General features: G+C 44.5%; 1 protein-coding gene across 1 annotated transcript; it reads right to left on the reverse strand.

Annotated features, from left to right (window-relative positions):
* Positions 1-3,329: 3,329 nt before the first annotated feature.
* Positions 3,330-19,887, reverse strand: LOC135507609 (zinc finger protein 662-like). The gene is made up of 3 exons (XM_064927163.1): positions 19,468-19,887; positions 8,549-8,673; positions 3,330-5,034 (listed from the first exon to the last, which is right to left on the reverse strand). Exons 1-3 carry the CDS (start codon positions 19,748-19,750, stop codon positions 3,724-3,726), a joined length of 1,719 nt encoding a protein of 572 aa, XP_064783235.1. The 5' UTR covers positions 19,751-19,887; the 3' UTR covers positions 3,330-3,723.
* Positions 19,888-21,490: the final 1,603 nt, after the last annotated feature.

A 21,490-nucleotide genomic window follows, 5' to 3' on the forward strand; every position in this document is an offset into this window, starting at 1 on the left:
ACCTCAGTAAGGCAAATATTAAACTGTCCTTGCTCTAGCCTAGGTTTACTGTCTCTAAAAACAGGTATTTATACAAGCCTGTTTCAAATGACAATTTAACAAAGGGTCGATAAGGGGTATGTGGTTAAATGTCCTCTTACCCCAAGACACTTCACATGATAACTATAATATGTCAGATAAAGAATGGTTACCAGATATCCCCTGTGTACATCTCAGGCCACACTGCAACAATTTCTCCCTGTTGTGGATACGCCTATGTCTGATAAGGGTACTCAGGAAGGAAAAGTTATTGTGTACATAGTTTGTACTTGAAGGGCCTCTCCTTGGTGTGAATGGTCTGGTGTTTCTTCCTATAGTTCTCATCAGTGAAGCGCTTTCCACACATGTGGCAGGCTTATCGGCGTCCGTCCCAATACTCACCCTCCCATGTTGTGACCAAATGACACCAGAGGAGGTAGAAGCAGGAGCCACCACCCTTAAGTAGTTAGTCTTTGAGCTCCCTCCTTGACATCTAACCATTGTTTGGGTGTTCTTGGGATTGTGTGCTGTGTTATAGGCTAGGTACCGCTTGTGGTGAACGCCCGTCCTTAGCTTGTCTGTATTGGTTGGGTAACTCTGAGGTAGCTGAGGAAGGCTTGAACCAGGCCCAGTCTTTGTATGAACCCATTCACCAGGCATGAGGTGAGATCCTGAAAGAGAAGACAGACTTCCTGTTAAGTCTCCCACCACTCTCTGTGAATCCTGAAGCCCAGAGTGACCTGCTCTGTTCATTGTGGATACTGTGGTGTTAATATCGTAGTACCAGGAGGGTCTATCTCTATCAGCTTCCTCCCTCCACTGACCGTGAAGAGAAGGGTCTGGGCTGCAGACTAGATCCCTGATTTGAGCCTCTTGGTATATCTATTTGAATTCAATCCCTTTTTGATTGAAATGAAATCTTCCATACATATTTGCCCAATGTAGAAGTACTCAGAAAGTGACTTTTTGGACCTGAATGCCAAAACGTTCAAGAGGTTTGGAACCAGTTCAGAGAACAGAACCGAAAACCGTAAAAGAACGAAACAGAACCGGGAACAAAAGTGATCTCTAGTGTTCCGGGACAGAACAGTGATCTAGGGTTCTGATTCGTCTGAGCTCAGTCCCTGCAATGATACAAAAATGACCATGTCAGTCAGCACAGAGTCAATTTTGTATTAAACTTTTACAGACACCATCACACCAACCATCCCCATGTCATCTACTCTGCCTCATCATATTCATTCTTTCCTCAGTTCACCTCATCCAGTTCCCTACTACATCCAAAACCAACAGAATTAAGTACAAACAAACTACCTAGTACTACATTACATTACTATACTCTATACATGGGCCATGTGCATTTTTGCTGGTGTATCCTGAGGTTGATCTTCTCTGAGAACCTCTTCCAAGTGGGTACAGGCAACGGCCTCTCCCGTGTGGATCTTCATGTGTTTCTTTAGAACCTCTTCTCACACCGGGGTCAGCTGTAGGGTTTCTGTCCTGTGTGGACCATCTGGTGCCTCTGAGTGGGTGAAACAGTCCGGGCACAAGTGGCAACCGAATGTTTTTTCCATCGTGTGCATCCTCTGGTGGATCTACACCTGTTTGGGGAAATGGAAGACTTTCCCACAGAATGAACACAGGAATCATTTCTCTTTGGCGCTGCCACCTTTACTGATTATTTCTCAACTACTGTCATTTGCCAATGGGCTTGTATAGCCATTTGGTGTTGAGGCACTGGCATTGTCAGGTCTGGTTTAACATAAGGAGAGTGTGAAGAGGACGAAGGCCAGGAAGTTTCTTTGAGTGATTGCAGGGTCCATGTTCCAGTTGATAGAACCTATAGAAGGCGGACTGGTCATGGTCTCTACCAGTCTGTTGTCATGGAGACTAAGTTTGGATGTTTTGTGTTTGACTGTCTGTTTCTGGTTGTGGTTAACAGTGTTGTTCCCCAGCCCAGAGTTGAGGACGCTGTCCCATCCAATGACCTCCACTATGTCGCCACTAACCTCCAGTTCTGGTCCGCTCAGTGATGCCGTTCCCTGGGCCCTTGGCTGCACCCGTCTGGGTCTGGAAATCCAAGATGGTCACCCAGATGGCAAGAATCGTGCAAGCAAACAGGCTGGCCACAAATAAACAAATAACAGCGCAGTACAACAGTGGTGTGCAGAACGACATCTTACAATGCAATGCATAACTCGTCGATCCTTGTCACAGAGTGGCTATTGCAGCACTTGGTTCCACTCTTATCAGCTAAAAACAAGAAGATGAGGATCCAGTGGGCACGCGATCACCAACACTGGAGGAGGGAAAAACATTGCCTGGTCTGACTAATCCCGGTTCCTGTTAAATCATGCTGATAGCAGAGTCAGGATTTTGCACAAGCAGTATGAGTCCATGGACCCATCCTTCCTGGTGTCAACGGTATAGGCTGGTAGCGGTGGTGTAATGCCGGCCAATTTGCAACAGCTGCGCGATGCCATCGCGTCAGCATGGACTAATATCCTTGTGGACCGTTTCCAACTTGTAGAATCTGCGCCCCAAAGAATTCAGGCTATTCTGGAGGCAAAAGGGGGCCTGACCTGGTACTAGATGGGTGTACCTAATTAACTGTATGTCTCCCTTTCCTTGCTCCTCCCATCTTTTGTCAACTCAGCAGATCAATACTCTCTGGTCAGTCTTCTATTGTTTCCTCTTTCACCAGTGCAGATCAGGCTTCCCATCCTCCATGTCTACTTCATCTGCCCTTGACCCAGGCACTGAACCCTAATTGCTCCTCAATTTGAAGCTACAGCAACAAGATGTCAATTCGTTTTTGCTGTTCTCCAAATTGCATTTTAGAGTTTTAAATTGTGTTGAAATGCAGTAAATAAGCTTAAATGTTATAGAAATTCCATGACCATGGTTCCCCAGACCCTCCTCACATCCCTCCTCCTTCACCAGCAGCACCTCTGGACCCTCCTCCTGGAAGAGACAGGTGATACAGATTACACAGACATACACTCCCTCTGGTACGTACACACACAGATACGTTTCCACTACGTTTCAGTACTATACTGTAGTTACATTATGACTTCATTGTTGTTAAACCCATCATGGTGGACATAAACATTGCTGTGGGTAAAAATAAGTAAGCGGTGATAAGTCAAAAGTCAGACCAACCTGACCAACTATTTTGACGTGTACAGTAGGTTTGTTAGTATTATTTCGTAAGTTATTTGCTTATAAGCACTGTTTTGTGTATGCAGAATAGGGTGAGATCATATATATGTATGTTAAAGGGAGTCTCAATGAAAGTCTTAGAATTTAAAAGTCCCATTTTGTGTTTATTAAACATAAACACGTTTGAAATACACCATATGAAAACCACGTCTCAACAAAAAATCTGCTTGAATTTAATAAACTGCATACATTCTTATTAAAAGTGTCTTGGGGAAAAAACTAAAGTAGTTGAATGGAAGTAATGAAATAGGCATTTGTGAACATTATATAGCCTACACAGTACAAACACAATATATAACAGACTTTTTCGGCTTATACATCTACTATGTCTGGATGCAATATTCTACCCAGGAATATTTAACACTGAAATCTGTTACTCTTGTTATTCCAAATGAATCTCTGGATCTTTTCTGCTGATAACAATGAAATTGTATCTTTGTCTTTAATACGGAGTTTGATCTAAATGTCTAATGAGTGGAAAGGTTACTTTCTATGTTCTAGAGTGGAATGGTTTTTCTGCTGGTGTATCATGAGGTAGCTCCTCTCAGAGAACCTCTTCCCGCAGTCCGTACAGGCAAACGGCCTCTCTCCCGTGTGGACCTTCAGGTGCATCTTCAGGTTGCCAGCCTGGGCGAAGCGCATGTGACATTGGGTACAGCTATAGGGTTTCTCCCCCGTGTGGACCCTCTGGTGCCTCTTCAAGTCACCAGCCTGGGCGAAGCGCATGTGACACTGGGTACAGCTGAATGGTTTCACCCCTGTGTGGACTCTCTGGTGCCTCTTAAGGCTGGACGAGTGGGAGAAGCGCATATGACACTGGGTACAGCTGAAGGGTTTCACCCCTGTGTGGACCCTCTGGTGGATCTCCAACTTCTGGAGGCAGCTGAACCCTTTGTTACAGAACATGCAGAGGAACCGTTTCTCATTACTATTGTCTGATGTTGCTCCCCCTGCCTGAGCCTTGGTCCTTTGGTCCTTCGAGTTCAATACCTGATTGAAAAGGATGTTGCCGTGTGAATCGGAAGGCCCCATTGTCGTGGACACTGGGTCGCGATCCCTGAACGCGTGTAAAGGGGAGTGGGTGGCAACATTTTGATTTGTCCCTAAGCTTCCACTGTAATCTAACAAATCTCTGCCCTGTGAGTGTCTGTCTCCTAGATGACTATCTGCATTCCATGTGGGAGGAGCATCGCCCTCCACTTTCACAGTCACCTCATCTACCACTATAACCTCTTTTTTCTTATCTAGGCACCCTTCAGAGTATACGCTACTACTGTACCGGTTCCAGTCCCCTCTAGACAGATCATTATGTGTCTCTAAACCCAAGGGCATGTTGCCAGGGTCCACCTCTGTATTGTAAGAACAAGACGGATCATTGCCAGTCTCTAACGCGTCACCTGCATCTCGATGGGAATGAACTGTCCTTGGGCTCGGGTTACTGTAAAGTAAATACTCTGAGCCAGGAGCAGGAGGACAGCCAAGTGGCCCCAGCCCGAGTCTCTCTGGGTCTGACCTGTGGTTAGATCCTGTGTGTAAAAGCCTTTGTGTTACAATTAAAGTATCTGTGTCGGTCTCTGACTTGAGGACAGCGTTCAGCGTTCCACTGTCCTCTGTGATGTTGGCTTTGGTCCTGGGCTGGGGCGAGGCGGTGAGGTACTTTGTGGCTAAAGGGGATGCCACTCCAGCCGCTGCTTCAGTCTGGATGTTTCTGTTTTGTTGTGGGTCGTCTTCTTCAGTCCTCTCCTGCTTGACCAGAGACGATCCTCCAGGACCTGCAGCCTCTACAACTACAGACTGACACAAGAAGAGAGGAGGTTATTATCGGTACATGAGTTGAATTGGATAACAACGTCATAGTGAAGTCTAACAAGCTATAAATTAGGATGTACATGTTAGCAAGTAAAAACATTTTTTTTTACCTTTATTTATAAGCAAGTCAGTAAACAATAAATTCTTATTTACAATGATGGCCTATTTGATGTACTGTAATTTTTTTTATGTTACACATCCTATCCAAGATGGCATAGCAGTTCAGATGTCTTTTGTCCTCGTCTTGTCGTGCCCCGTATATATATATAACTTTTTTCAAATACATTTTTTTACATTTTCCATAAACTCATCTTCAAAACACTCTCCTGCAACCCGCCTCACCAATTTATATTTATAAAAAAGTATTATTTACCTCAAATCTGTAATCCTCCAAGAAGCTAGCCAGAAACTCCAAGAAGCTAGCCAGGAGCTAGCCAGAAGCTAATCCAGAAGCTAGTCCAGAAGCTAGTTCAGAAGCTAGTTCAGAAGCTAGTTAGCTTCTTTACTGGCAAATCCTTAGTATTCAGCTAACCACGGTTTGTGGTCATCAGCTATCCTTTAGCTCGAAAATCTATTGCCAGTTTTGTACGGTGCAGCGCAGTGCGGCTCGGAACGGAACATACCGGACCAATTTCTCTCTCCATGTCCCTAGATTTCAACCGCTAACTGGACATTCATACCTGGATCTCACAGCTAGCTAGCTGCTATCCGTGTGACTATCGGCTTTCGTCGATTCCAGAGCAAACATCAATTATTCCGGAGCTAGCCAGCTGAAGAGTTCCATCAATCACTCCTGGGCTGCAGTCACCTATCCGGACCCGTTTTACTGCCTATGCGGAGCCCCACCGGACCTTCACAACTGGACTGCCGACGTTATCTACCCGAAGGAGATATCCGGCTGGCTCCTCCGTCACGACGTTACGGCGGTCAAACGACCTCCGCTCATCACTGTAAAACGCTCCCTGAAACACTTCAGCGAGCAGGCCTTTCTAATCGACCTGGCCGGGGTATCCTGGAAGGATATTGATCTCATCACGTCAGTAGAGGATGTCTGGATATTTTTTTTTAAATGCCTTCCTAACCATCTTAAATAAACATGCCCCATTCAAGAAATTTAGAACCAGGAACAGATATAGCCCTTGGTTCTCCCCAGACCTGACTGCCCTTAACCAACACAAAAACATCCTATGGCGTTCTGCATTAGCATCGAACAGCCCCTGTGATATGCAGCTGTTCAGGGAAGCTTGAAACCATTATACACAGGCAGTTAGATAAGCCAAGGCTAGCTTTTTCAAGCAGAAATTTGCTTCCTGCAACACTAACTCAAAAAAGTTCTGGGACACTAAAGTCCATGGAGAATAAGAACACCTCCTCCAAGCTGTCCACTGCACTGAAGATAGGAAACACTGTCACCACTGATAAATCCACCACAATTGAGAATTTCAATAAGCATTTTTCTACGGCTGGCCATGCTTTCCACCTGGCTACTCCTACCCCAGTCAACAGCACTGCACCCCCCACAGCAACTCGCCCAAGCCTTCCCCATTTCGCCTTCTCCCAAATCCGTTCGGCTGATGTTCTGAAAGAGCTGCAAAATCTGGACCCCTACAAATCAGCCGGGCTAGACAATCTGGACCCTTTCTTTCTAAAATTATCTGCCGAAATTGTTGCCACCCCTATTACTAGCCTGTTCAACCTCTCTTTCGTGTCGTCTGAGATTCCCAAAGATTGGAAAGCAGCTGCGGTCATCCCCCTCTTCAAAGGGGGGGGAAACTCTTGACCCAAACTGCTACAGACCTATATCTATCCTACCATGCCTTTCTAAGGTCTTCGAAAGCCAAGTCAACAAACAGATTACCGACCATTTCGAATCTCACCATACCTTCTCTGCTATGCAATCTGGTTTCAGAGCTGGTCATGGGTGCACCTCAGCCACGCTCAAGGTCCTAAACGATATCTTAACCGCCATCGATAAGAAACATTACTGTGCAGCCGTATTCATTGATCTGGCCAAGGCTTTCGACTCTGTCAATCACCACATCCTCATCGGCAGACCCGACAGCCTTGGTTTCTCAAATGATTGCCTCGCCTGGTTCACCAACTGCTTCTCTGATAGAGTTCAGGGTGTCAAATCGGAGGGTCTGCTGTCCGGACCTCTGGCAGTCTCTATGGGGGTGCCACAGGGTTCAATTCTTGGACCGACTCTCTTCTTTGTATACATCAATGAGGTCGCTCTTGCTGCTGGTGAGTCTCTGATCCACCTCTACGCAGACGACACCATTCTGTATACTTCTGGCCCTTCTTTGGACACTGTGTTAACAACCCTCCAGGCAAGCTTCAATGCCATACAACTCTCCTTCCGTGGCCTCCAATTGCTCTTAAATACAAGTAAAACTAAATGCATGCTCTTCAACCGATCGCTACCCGCACCTACCCGCCTGTCCAACATCACTACTCTGGACGGCTCTGACTTAGAATACGTGGACAACTACAAATACTTAGGTGTCTGGTTAGACTGTAAGCTCCCCTTCCAGACCCAAATCAAACATCTCCAATCCAAAGTTAAATCTAGAATTGGCTTCCTATTTCGCAACAAAGCATCCTTCACTCATGCTGCCAAACATACCCTTGTAAAACTGACCATCCTACCAATCCTCGACTTTGGCGATGTCATTTACAAAATAGCCTCCAATACCCTACTCAACAAATTGGATGCAGTCTATCACAGTGCAATCCGTTTTGTCACCAAAGCCCCATATACTACCCACCATTGCGACCTGTACACTCTCGTTTGCTGGCCCTCGCTTCATACTCGACATAGAGCCGGTGGGTTTGGCGACATCTACAAGACCCTGCTAGGTAAAGTCCCCCCTTATCTCAGCTCGCTGGTCACCATAGCATCTCCCACCTATAGCACATGCTCCAGCAGGTATATCTCTCTAGTCACCCCCATAACCAATTCTTTCTTTGGCCGCCTCTCCTTCCAGTTCTCTGCTGCCAATGACTGGAACGAACTACAAAAATCTCTGAAACTGCAAACACTTATCTCCCTCACTAGCTTTAAGCACCAACTGTCAGAGCAGCTCACAGATTACTGCACCTGTACATAGCCCACCTATAATTTAGCCCAAACAACTACCTCTTTTCCTACTGTATTTTATTTATTTTGCTCCTTTGCACCCCATTATTTTTATTTCTACTTTGCACATTCTTCCACTGCAAATCTACTATTCCAGTGTTTTACTTGCTATATTGTATTTACTTTGCCTTTACCTCCCTTATCTCACCTCATTTGCTCACATCATATATAGACTTGTTTATACTGTATTATTGACTGTATGTTTATTTTACTCCATGTGTAACTCTGTGTCATTGTATGTGTCGAACTGCTTTGCTTTATCCTGGCCAGGTCGCAATTGTAAATGAGAACTTGTTCTCAGCTTGCCTACCTGATTAAATAAAGGTGAAATATTTTTTTTTTAAATAAAATATTACTAACCTCTATCACCATAATGTGCTGGGATGAGGTTCCACTCCCCTCATCAACAGTGATTGGTTGGTCATCTCTCCATGTATTGTCTCTTGCTGGCTTCACAAAGCTCTTGTGGCCTCCAGAGAGATGTCCTTCACCAGAGAGAGCAATTGAGGGAAAAGAGGTGGTTAGGTTAGCTACTGTCAATGCTCAACGCCATATAGTACACCATTGACAGTTGACAGTGGGTGTGTCCGAATTCCCATACTTGCATCCTAATAAGTATGCCGTTTGAGTATGCAAAAACAAAGTGTAATAGTATGCCACATTTCAAAAATCTAGTATACTTTAAATACTAATTTTGCCTTTGACAACAGCTGATCAATTAGATAAGGGGATGCGCTACCGAAATCAACGAATAGCGTCGTGAAAAAACTCAATCGCGCATGATGCATTCTCAGTATGCGAAAATAGAATTGTGAATTTTCGATGATCGAGATGGTTTAAATGCCAGGATGTTATACTCATCTCAGCTCTTCATCTCGTAGAATTAGATGCACACTTTCCCACAATGCATTGGAAGAGGTGAGCTGCGAGTGATTTGCCCTATTTCTCTTTGAGTAGCCAAACAACAAGTAGGCTACTTAATTGGGAAATGTAGATTTTGTTCTCAAAATAATTGAGTATTGAATCGTAAGCACTACATTGTTGAAAACAGAAGTTGTTTGTTTTTTTCACCCAAAGAGGATTTCTGTTTTCTCATTGAAAAGTGTTTCTTGTTTTCTTGGCCTTCGTCAGAGCTTTTTAACGAAATACTACACCATATTTTGATATATCTGAACGTGTCAGCACAGGGGATTCGGGATGTGGCTGCGTTATTGATGTCATGTTAATCAGGCCATTTGATTTTAACCTGGATTGTTTTAGTTTTGCAGGCTAGGCTACCTATTTAACGATTTAATGTATGGATGAAGCCTTACCATTGATTCTGATCTCGTTCCCAATGATCAGTGCTTTAATTTTATGTTGCTGTCCAGGGGTTCTGAATTTGCGATGCATCCGACTGTCCACGTTTTTCTGTGAATTTGATGTGTGTACTAGGTTATTTGATTTAATTTATATACAGTGCATTCGGAAAGTATTCAGACCTCTCAACCTTTTCCACAATCTACACACAATACCCCATAATGCCAAAGCGAAAACAGGTTTAGACATTTCTGCAAATGTATTACAAATAAAACTCCCAAAGGTGCTTCAACAAAGTACTGAGTAAAGGGTCTGAATACTTATGTAAATGTGATATTTCAGTTTTTTTTATGGATTTTCAAAACAATACCTGTTTTTGCTTTGTCATTGTGTGTCGATTGATAAGGGGAAACAAACCCCAATTTAATCAATTTTAGAACAAGGTAGTAACGTAACAAAATGTGGGGTCTGAATACATTCTGAATGCACTGTATGTTACAGCAATTTTGTTTCACTAATAAATATTACGTTTTAAATAGGATAGATGGGCTATGGCAGGGGTAAGCAACCCTGTTCTTGAAGTGCTGCAGATACTGATATGTTACGTTTCGTATGGTATGTGTTCATTTGTGGATGTCGTTTTGTTGCTAACCTTACTTTGCTACCTGCCAATTTTACGTTTTTTAACTTTTTAATTACCGTTTATATTTTTAGTTTTTCCTTCACGCAACTTTTTTCATTCAACTTTTCACTCCGGACGCTTTATCTGTACATGGTTCATCAGGACCTCCACCAGCCGAAGCTAAAAGAAGTAACATTAACATGATGCCTTCTAATTGCAGTCGCTGTTCTCATAATATACAGGAGAACGATCGCCTTACGGCGAGGATAGATGTGCTGCAAGCCCAGCTTCAGACGCAATCATTAGACAAGGGTCATTTCAGTGTAGGAAAGGATGAAACAGCGTCTGTGCCACCAGTAAGTACAGATAGTAACATTAGTATAAATCCCCGCAGCCAGACAATTTTCTCATGGCTTCTGGAAGGAAATGCTGTAGGAATGCTCAACCGGTGTCGCTCATTCAGCCGACAGAAACTTTCAACCGGTTCTCCCCATTAATCAGAGTCAGAGGCCGAGCCTTCTCTGGTCTCTACTCCTCCCGTTACGGGATCTGAGACGCCGAAGGCTCCCACCATTAGCTCTGACAAATTGAAAACCCTAGTAATTGGCGACTCCATTACCTGCAGTATTAGACTTAAAAGGAATTATCCAGCGATCATACACTGTTTACGAGGGGGCAAGGCTACCTACGTTAAGGCTAATCTGAAGATGGTGCTGCCTAAAGCTAAAACTGGCGAGAGTATAGGGATATTGTTATCTACTTCGGAACCAACGATGTTAGGATGAAACAGTCAGAGCTTCAGCGTGTAAATCAGCTAGAAAGATGTGTCGGCATCGAGTAATTGTCTCTGGCCCCCTCCCAGTTAGGGGGAGTGATGAGCTCTACAGCAGTCTCACAACTCAATCGCTGGTTGAAAACTGTTTTCTGCCCCTCCCAAAAGATCTAATTATCTACAAATGCTACCTCTTTCTGGGACTTACCCACAAACAGGACCACGCCTGGCCTGTTGAGGAGTGACGGACTCCATCCTAGCTGGAGGGGTGCTCTCATCTTATCTACAAACATAGACAGGGCTCTAACTCCCCTAGCTCCACAATGAGATAGGGTATAGGCCGGGTAGCAGGCTGTTACATTTACATTTAAGTCATTTAGCAGACGCTCTTATCCAGAGCGACTTACAAATTGGTGAATTCACCTTCTGACATCCAGATTCACCTTCTGACATCCAGAGGACAAAAATCAGTTAACCACCCAACTGAGCCAGCCTGCCAGCTTAGTGGAGTCTGCCACTAGCACAGTCAGTGTAGTCAGTTCAGCTATCCCCATTGAGACCGTGTCTGTGCCTCGACCTCGGTTGGGCAATTAAACATGGCGGTGTTCGCTTTAGCAATCTCGCTGGAATAAAAACCTCCTCCATTCCTGCCATTATTGAAAGAGATTGTGATACCTCACATCTCAAAATACGGCTACGTAATGTTAGATCCCTCACTTCCAAGGCAGTTATAGTCAATGAATGAATGAATCACTGATCATAATCTTGATGTGACTGGCCTGACTGATACATGGTTTAAGCCTGATAAATTGACTGTGTTAAATGAGGCCTTACCTCCTGGTTACACTAGTGACTATATCCTCCGCGCATCCCGCAAAGGTGGAGGTGTTGCTAATATTTATAATAGAACATTTCAATTCACACAAAAATAAACAATGTTTTCGTTTTTTTGAGCTTCTAGTCATGAAATCTATGCAGCCTACTCAATCACTTTTTTTTATAGCTACTGTTTTACAGGCCTTCTGGGCCATATACAGCGTTCCTCACTGAGTTCCCTGAATTCCTATCCCACCTTGTAATAATGGCAGATAATATTCATATTTTTGGTGACTTTAATATTCACATGTAAAAGTCCACAGACCCACTCCAAAAGGCTTTCGGAGCCATCATCGACTCTTGGTTTTGTCCAACATGTCTCCGGACCTATTCACTGCCACAGTCATACTCTGGACCAAGTTATGTCCCGTGGAATAAATATTGTGAATCTTAATGTTTTTCCTCATAATCCTGGACTTATCAGACCACCATTTTATTACATTTGCAATCGTAACAAATAATCTGCTCAGACCCCAACCAAGGGTCATAAAAAAGTTGTGCTATAAATTCTCAGACAACCCAAAGCTTCCAAGATGCCTTTCCAGACTCCCTCTGCCTACCCAATGACGTCAGAGGACAAAAATCAGTTAACCACCCAACTGAGGAACTAATTTTAACCTTGTGCAATACCCTAGATGCAGTCGCACCCCTAAAAACCAAAAATATTTGTCTTAAGAAACTAGCTCCCTGGTATACAGAATATACCTAAGCTCTGAAGCAAGCTTCCAGAAAATTGGAAAGGAAATGGCGCTACACCAAACTGGAAGTATTCCGACTATATTGGAAAGACAGTACCATACAATATCGAAGAGCCCTCACTGCTGCTCGATCATCCTATTTTCCAACTTAATTGAGGAAAATAAGAACAATCCAAAAAAACATTTGATACTGTCGCAAAGCTAACTAAAAAGCAGCATTCCCCAAAAGAGGATGGCTTTCACTTCAGCAGTGATACGTTTTATGAACTTCTTTGAGGAAAAGATCATGATCATTAGAAAGCAAATTACCGACTCCTCTTTACATCTGCATATTCCTCCAAAGCTCAGTTGTCCTGAGTCTGCACAACTCTGCCAGGACCTAGGATCAAGGGAGTCACTCAAGGTTTTTAGTACTATATCTCTTGACACATTGATGAAAATAATCATGGCTTCTCAACCTTCAAGCTGCATACTGGACCCTATTCCAACTAAACTACTGAAAGAGCTGCTTCCTGTGCTTGGCCCTCCTATGTTGAACATAATAAATGGCTCTCTATCCACCGGATGTGTACCAAACTCATTAAAAGTGGCAGGAATAAAGCCTCCTGAAAAAGCCAAACCTTGACCCAGAAAATATAAAAAACTATCGGCCTATATCGAATCTTCCATTCCTCTCAACAATTTTAGAAAAATCTGTTGTGCAGAAACTCACTGCCTTCCTGAAGACAATGTATACGAAACACTTCAGTCTGGTTTTAGACCCTATCATAGCACTGAGCCTGCACTTGTGAAGGTGGTAAATCTTTTAATGGCCTCAGACCGAGGCTCTGCATCTGTCCTCATGCTCCTAGACCTTAGTGCTGCTTTTGATACCATCGATCACCACATTCTTTTGGAGAGATTGGAAACCCAAATTGGTCTACACGGACAAGTTCTGGCCTGGTTTAGATCTTATTTGTCGGAAAGATATCAGTTTGTCTCTGTGGATGGTTTGTCCTCTAACAAATCAAGTGTAAATTGCAGTGTTCCTCAAGGCTCCGTTTTAGGACCACTATTGTTTTCACTATATATTTTACATCTTGGTGACCTCTATGCAGATGACACACAGCTGTACATTTCGATGAAACATGGTGAAGCCCCAAAATTGTCCTCCCTGGAAGCCTGTGTTTCAGACATAGGGAAGTGGATGGAGGCAAATGTTCTACTTTTAAACTCGGACAAAACAGAGATGCTTGTTCTAGGTCCCAAGAAACAAAGAGATCTTCTGTTGAATCTGACAATTAATCTTGATGGTTGTACAGTCGTCTCAAATAAAACTGAAGGACCTCGGCGTTACTCGGGACCCTGATCTCTCTTTTGACGAACACATCAAGACTGTTTCAAGGAAAGCTTTTTTCCATCTACGTAACATTCGAAAAATCAGAAACTTTCTGTCCAAAAATAATGCAGAAAAATTCATCCATGTTTTTGTCACTTCTAGGTTAGACTACTGCAATGCTCTACTTTCTGGCTACCCGGATAAAGCACTAAATAAACTTCAGTTAGTGCTAAACACGACTGCTAGAATCTTGACTATTGATCATATTACTCCAGTGTTAGCATCTCTACACTGGCTTCCTATTAAGGCAAGGGCTGACTTCAAGGTTTTACTGCGAACCTACAAAGCATTACATGGGCTTGCACCTACCTGTCTTTCCCGGTTGGTCCTGCCATACATACCTACGGTCACAAGACACAGGCTTCCTTACTGTCCCTAGAAAAGCATGGGAGCAAACAGCTGGCGGTAGGGATTTCTCCTATAGAGCTCAATTTTTATGGAATGGTCTGCCTATCCATGTGAGAGACGCAGATTCGGTCTCAACCTTTAAGTCTTTGTTGAAGACTCATCTCTTCAGTAGTTCCTATGATTGACTGTAGTCTGGCCCAGGAGTGTGAAGGTGAACAGAAAGGCACTGGAGCAACAAACCGCCCTTGCTGTCTCTGCCTGGCCAGTTCCCCTCTCTCCGCTGGGATTCTCTGCCTCTAACCCTATTACAGGGGCTGAGTCACTGGCTTACTGGTGCTCTTCCATGCCGTCCCTAGGAGGGGTGCGTCACTTAAGGGGGTTGAGTCACTGACGTGATCTTCCTGTCTGGGTTGGTGCCCCCCTTGGGATGTGCCGTGGCGGAGATCTTTGTGGGCTATACTCGGCCTTGTCTCAGGATGGTAAGTTGGTGGTTTGAATATATCCCCCTAGTGGTGTGGGCGCTGTGCTTTGGTAAAGTGGGTGGGTTATATCCTGCCTGTTTGGCCCTGTCCGGGGGTATCGTCGGACGGGGCCACAGTGTCTCTCAGTCTCAGCCTCCAGTATTTATGCTGCAGTAGTTTATGTGTCGGGGTGCTAGGGTCAGCCTGTTATATCTGGAGTATTTCTCCTGTCTTATCCGGTATCCTGTGTGAATGTAAGTATTCTCTCTCTCGAAGGACCTGAGCCCTAGGACCATGCCTCAGGACTACCTGGCCTGATGACTCCTTGCTGTCCCTAGTCCACCTGGCCGTGCTGCTGCTCCAGTTTCAGCTGTTCTGCCTGCGGCTATGGAACCCTGACCTGTTCACCGGATGTGCTACTTGTCCCAGACCTGCTGTTTTCAACTCTAGAGACAGGAGGAGCGGTAGAGATACTCTGAATGATTGGCTATGAAAAGCCCACTGACATTTACTCCCGAGGTGCTGACCTGTTGTACCTTCGACAACCACTGTGATTGTTATTATTTGACCCTGCGGGTCATCTATGAACATTTGAACATCTTTGCCATGTTCTGTTATAATCTCCACCCGGCACAACCAGAAGAGGACTGGCCACCCTTCATAGCCTGGTTCCTCTAGGTTTCTTCCTAGGTTCTGGCCTTTCTAGGGAGTTTTTCCTTGCCACCGTGCTTCCACACCTGCATTGCTTGCTGTTTGGGGTTTTAGGCTGGGTTTCTGTATAGCACTTTGTAACATCAGCTGATGTAAGAAGGGCTATATAAATAAATTTGATTTGAATCACCCATTTCGTATGATATGTTACAAATTTGCAGAACTTACAATATGTTATGAATTTGCAAAACATATATGCTACGAATGCTAGCTGGCTAACATTAGCTAGGCTAGGGGTTAGGATTAAGAGTTAGGTAAAAGTGTTAAGGTTAGGGGAAGGGTTAGCTAACATGATATGTAGTTGCAAAGTCCCTAAAAAATAAGTAAGTAGTGAAAGTTGCCAATTAGCTAAAAATGCTAAAGTTGTCCGTAATGAGATTCAAAAGATGTTCGAGTTATCCGACTAAATGTTTTGCCTTAAGTAACCATCTGCCTTGTGTAACCATTCCAAACATAACCTATCATACTAATTTGGTCTCCCGGATTTACATTTTACTGTGTTACACCTAGTCTATGAGACCAGGCTGACCCCTGGGCGACAGTGTAGGTCGAATGTGACAAGTTAACTATAACCAGCCTGAGTAGGCCTATTCTATTTAGAGAAATGAATCATTATCAAGTTGGTTAATGTAATGTCTGCTGAATTTGTAAAAATCCACCCGCACTCAGTCCTGCCCCACCTACTCAGCCAGTCAGGAGTAGCTACTGTGTTGCGGCCGTTGCATACTGCATACTTTTTTACTAATGGTACTTGCTAAATAGTATGCGACGATGAGTACACAGTATGCAGTTTAAGTATGGGTATTCGGACACACGCACTGTCTAGAATTGGCACGGATGTAAGGTAACACTTCGCAAAACATATAAGCGGTGCAGCCAACGGGTTTCTCCACGCATCACGCCGACAAAAACAAACACCTTTCTGGTAAGAAGAGGGGTGGGGGCGTATGCCTTATGGCTAACGAGGCATGGTGCGATGAAAGAAACATACAGGAACTCAAATCCTTCTGTTCACCTGATTTAGAATTCCTCACAATCAAATGTAGACCGCATTATCTACCAAGAGAATTCTCTTCGATTATAATCACAGCCGTATATATCCCCCCCCAAGCAGACACATCGATGGCTCTGAACGAACTTTATTTAACTCTTTGCAAACTGGAAACCATTTATCCGGAGGCTGCATTCATTGTTGCTGGGGATTTTAACAAGGCTAATCTGAAAACAAGACTCCCTAAATTTTATCAGCATATCGATTGCGCAACCAGGGGTGGAAAAACCTTGGATCACTGTTACTCTAACTTCCGCGACGCATATAAGGCCCTGCCCCGCCCCCCATTCGGAAAAGCTGACCACGACTCCATTTTGCTGATACCTGCCTACAGACAAAAACTAAAACAAGAAGCTCCCACGCTGAGGTCTGTCCAACGCTGGTCCGACCAAGCTGACTCCACACTCCAAGACTGCTTCCATCACGTGGACTGGGACATGTTTCGTATTGCATCAGATAACAACATTGACGAATACGCTGATTCGGTGTGCGAGTTCATTAGAACGTGTGTTGAAGATGTCGTTCCCATAGCAACGATTAAAACATTCCCTAAACAGAAACCGTGGATTGATGGCAGCATTCGCGTGAAACTGAAAGCGCGAACCACTGGTTTTAATCAGGGCAAGGTGTCTGGTAACATGACTGAATACAAACAGTGCAGCTATTCCCTCCGTAAGGCTATCAAACAAGCTAAGCGTTAGTACAGAGACAAAGTAGAATCTCAATTCAACAGCTCAGACACAGGAGGCATGTGGCAGGGTCTACAGTCAATCACGGACTACAGGAAGAAATCCAGCCCAGTCACGGACCAGGATGTCTTGCTCCCAGGCAGACTAAATAACTTTTTTGCCCGCTTTGAGGACAATACAGTGCCACTGACACGGCCTGCAACGGAAACATGCGGTCTCTCCTTCACTGCAGCCGAGGTGAGTAAAACATTTAAACGTGTTAACCCTCGCAAGGCTGCAGGCCCAGACGGCATCCCCAGCCGCGCCCTCAGAGCATGCGCAGACCAGCTGGCTGGTGTGTTTACGGACATATTCAATCAATCCCTATACCAGTCTGCTGTTCCCACATGCTTCAAGAGGGCCACCATTGTTCCTGTTCCCAAGAAAGCTAAGGTAACTGAGCTAAACGACTACCGCCCCGTAGCACTCACTTCCGTCATCATGAAGTGCTTTGAGAGACTAGTCAAGGACCATATCACCTCCACCCTACCTGACACCCTAGACCCACTCCAATTTGCTTACCGCCCAAATAGGTCCACAGACGATGCAATCTCAACCACACTGCACACTGCCCTAACCCATGGACAAGAGGAATAACTATGTGAGAATGCTGTTCATCAACTACAGCTCGGCATTCAACACCATAGTACCCTCCAAGCTCGTCATCAAGCTCGAGACCCTGGGTCTCGACCCCGCCCTGTGCAACTGGGTACTGGACTTCCTGACGGGCCACCCCCAGGTGGTGAGGGTAGGTAACAACATCTCCTCCCCGCTGATCCTCAACACTGGGCCCCCACAAGGGTGCGTTCTGAGCCCTCTCCTGTACTCCCTGTTCACCCACGACTGCGTGGCCACGCACGCCTCCAACTCAATCATCAAGTTTGCGGACGACACAACAGTGGTAGGCTTGATTACCAACAACGACGAGACGGCCTACAGGGAGGAGGTGAGGGCCCTCGGAGTGTGGTGTCAGGAAAATAACCTCATACTCAACGTCAACAAAACTAAGGAGATGATTGTGGACTTCAGGAAACAGCAGAGGGAACACCCCCCTATCCACATCGATGGAACAGTAGTGGAGAGAGTAGCAAGTTTTAAGTTCCTCGGCATACACATCACAGACAAACTGAATTGGTCCACTCACACAGACAGCATCGTGAAGAAGGCGCAGCAGCGCCTCTTCAACCTCAGGAGGCTGAAGAAATTCGGCTTGTCACCAAAAGCACTCACAAACTTCTACAGATGCACAATCGAGAGCATCCTGGCGGGCTGTATCACCGCCTGGTACGGCAACTGCTCCGCCCTCAACCATAAGGCTCTCCAGAGGGTAGTGAGGTCTGCACAACGCATCACCGGGGGCAAACTACCTGCCCTCCAGGACACCTACACCACCCGATGTTACAGGAAGGCCATAGAGATCATCAAGGACATCAACCACCCGAGCCACTGCCTGTTCACCCCACTATCATCCAGAAGGCGAGGTCAGTACAGGTGCATCAAAGCTGGGACCGAGAGACTGAAAAACAGCTTCTATCTCAAGGCCATCAGACTGTTAAACAGCCACCACTAACATTGAGTGGCTGCTGCCAACACACTGACACTGACTCAACTCCAGCCACTTTAATAATGGGAATTGATGGGAAATTATGTAAATATATCACTAGCCACTTTAAACAATGCTACCTTATATAATGTTACTTACCCTACATTATTCATCTCATATGCATACGTATATACTGTACTCTATATCATCGACTGCATCCTTATGTAATACATGTATCACTAGCCACTTTAACTATGCCACTTTGTTTACATACTCATCTCATATGTATATACTGTACTCGATACCATCTACTGTATCTTGCCTATGCTGCTCTGTACCATCACTCATTCATATATCCTTATGTACATATTCTTTATCCCCTTACACTGTGTATAAGACAGTAGTTTAGGAATTGTTAGTTAGATTACTTGTTGGTTATTACTGCATTGTCGGAACTAGAAGCACAAGCATTTCGCTACAATCGCATTAACATCTGCTAACCATGTGTATGTGACAAATAAAATTAGATTTTATTTTATTTATAGATTGATTATGTTCCATGCATCTTATTTTCATTGAGTAAATAAATGCAGTAAATTTTTAAAAAAATGGTTAGAATATAATATTGTGTCTTTGTGCAAGATTGCTAATCAGGGGAATTATTGCATACTATTCCAAAACTGTCAAAGACCCAATTCTGGTTAACTATGTGGTTAATAACGCATCTAAAGTCACACATGCGCAGAGGGGAACGGGGCAACAGGCCCAGAAGCCTCGTCCTGCAAAATGTACCTCTTGACATCCCTCTGTATTGGTCGAGGATCTTGACACTACTGGGACGACTGGCGAGAACGCGCTCTCGCATTGTCCTCTCTGCGCGCTCCCGTGATACCTTCATTTCCAGTAGTTGTAGTTTCCTCCGCAATCCCCGGTTTTCTTTCTGGCTTTGAGTTATTTCCAATCGAAACACTGCATAGTCGTCGTCTACGAGTTTACAGATCTCTGCCACGGCAGCATTCGCTAGCACCTCCATAACGGAGGCTATTTGAGTGTGAAAAACCACACAGTTAGCCATTGTTAGTAGCTAGTTAGCGTTACCTAGATAACATCTATCAATATTTTGAGTTATAGGGTTAATACATGTCTAAATAACAACAAAAACGCTTAACGTGGAAATTGATCTTGGTCGTTCTTGATTCCGTTGACTTCTTCTTTGGTAGATTGGCGGTCTTAAACGTCTAAGATGCATGCCGCCACCTACTGTGCTGGAGTGCGTGGTCAATCACGATTCTCAAAGCTGTACTTTGATAGAAAAGAAAACCCATAAAACTAAATCCTCATACTACTAAGAAAATAAAAAATAGCCATATTAACTTCCAACAGACCATCCCCCAAATCCCTTCCAACACCCCGAACCTTAATGACCCTACACTTGAATATCACCCTCTCCTCAACATACCTGTAACAATACAATGCATGCTCCACTGTTACATCAACCATGCACTCCAGACGCAAAGCATTATGCTTACCGAACACCAACTCTAACTTCCTAATCTGACCTTTGAATCTTGGTCCACCGACCTTTCTTTAGAGGGCATATAAATCCTGGCCCTTGGGCTCAGAGTCCCACCTCTTCTGCTACACATCTATCAAAATGGCTCTGATCTTACATTTGGCCTCACCTCTACCCAGTGGTAGAGGTCATCGGTTTGTCTTCTACACACAGTATTTTGAACATCTAATTCAGGAATGTATACGCCTGTTCCTGTGCGACCACTATCTGGGTTGTTTACTTCTTCTTCATGTGATTTTCCGGCAGACTGAACACTTTGATGCGTATTGCTGCTGTTCACAGGTCTGAGTGTGAATTTTACCTTTTGGTCCCCCCAAAAAAAAGAGAAAAGGGGAAACATTTAAATTGCACCACTATTTAACCCTGGATATGCTATCCCCCAAAACCCACCACCCCATCCCACTACTTTGGCCCCAAGAGATCCTACATCAGGCCGCCGGTCTGGGAGGATGGAAGCCCTTCCCTCAAAACTCCCTGTAGGTCTTCTGTACTAAAATCGCTCATACCCAAATATTTCTCTGCTGCCTCAACTACCACATCTATCTTTGATTCATGTGATTTCCGCTCCATCAGTGCAGTGCAGTTGATCACCATGGCTATACACGCAAGAAATCCAACCTTTCTAAAAATGTATCCTCTCTGGATCTCTTTCATTTGCTCTAAGTTATTGTCTAACTTGTTGGGAAAGTGGTCAAAGTAGCTGATTTGTGTCAAAAGTTGAACGTTTGGAAGGCATGTCACAATGGGCCCTTTAGAATGCTGAGGAAATCCCATGAAAGTAGATGGACAAAAAGCTTAGTAGTGTAACGAAACAGGCAGGGAGCAGGTCTCGAACCCTCGACCTTCGAGCCCGAGGTCCGGCGCGCTATCGACCGTGCCGCAAAAGCATTCTCGTGCGGCAGAGTCGATTTCCGCGCTTACAAACCCAGGGTCGTTACAATATTTTATAAAGTATGAAGTATATCAAACACTTGTCATAAGTATATGACAACTGTAATAATAGAGAACAGAAGATAATGAGGCACTGAAGTTAAGTAAATTAAAAATATATACATTTCACAACATATTTGGACAACAGAGGGATGTTCATGAAGTCCTCTCTGGGCTGGGGGAGGATCAGTGGGTAGAGGGACTCTCTGCCTGGAACCCCTTTCCCTCAGATCACCTCTGACCCCGGCGTGGACACACATTAACTGAGCATAGCATACTGTACATGTGAAATTCATTATTTGAAATGCAAAT

The sequence above is a fragment of the Oncorhynchus masou genome, chromosome 21 (genome assembly GCF_036934945.1).
Source record: "Oncorhynchus masou masou isolate Uvic2021 chromosome 21, UVic_Omas_1.1, whole genome shotgun sequence".
Taxonomy (NCBI): domain Eukaryota; kingdom Metazoa; phylum Chordata; class Actinopteri; order Salmoniformes; family Salmonidae; genus Oncorhynchus; species Oncorhynchus masou.

What these genes read in the sequence shown, in the direction of transcription:
- LOC135507609 (XM_064927163.1), bottom strand. Translation starts at nt 19,750, where the DNA reads ATGGCTAACTGTGTGGTTTTTCACACTCAAATAGCCTCCGTTATGGAG. An exon ending in ATACAGAGGGATGTCAAGAG is followed by an intron (nt 8,674 to 19,467) that starts GTACATTTTGCA and finishes TCTCTGGTGAAG; the next exon opens with GACATCTCTCTGGAGGCCAC. An exon ending in AGCACATTATGGTGATAGAG is followed by an intron (nt 5,035 to 8,548) that starts GTTAGTAATATT and finishes TTCTTGTGTCAG; the next exon opens with TCTGTAGTTGTAGAGGCTGC.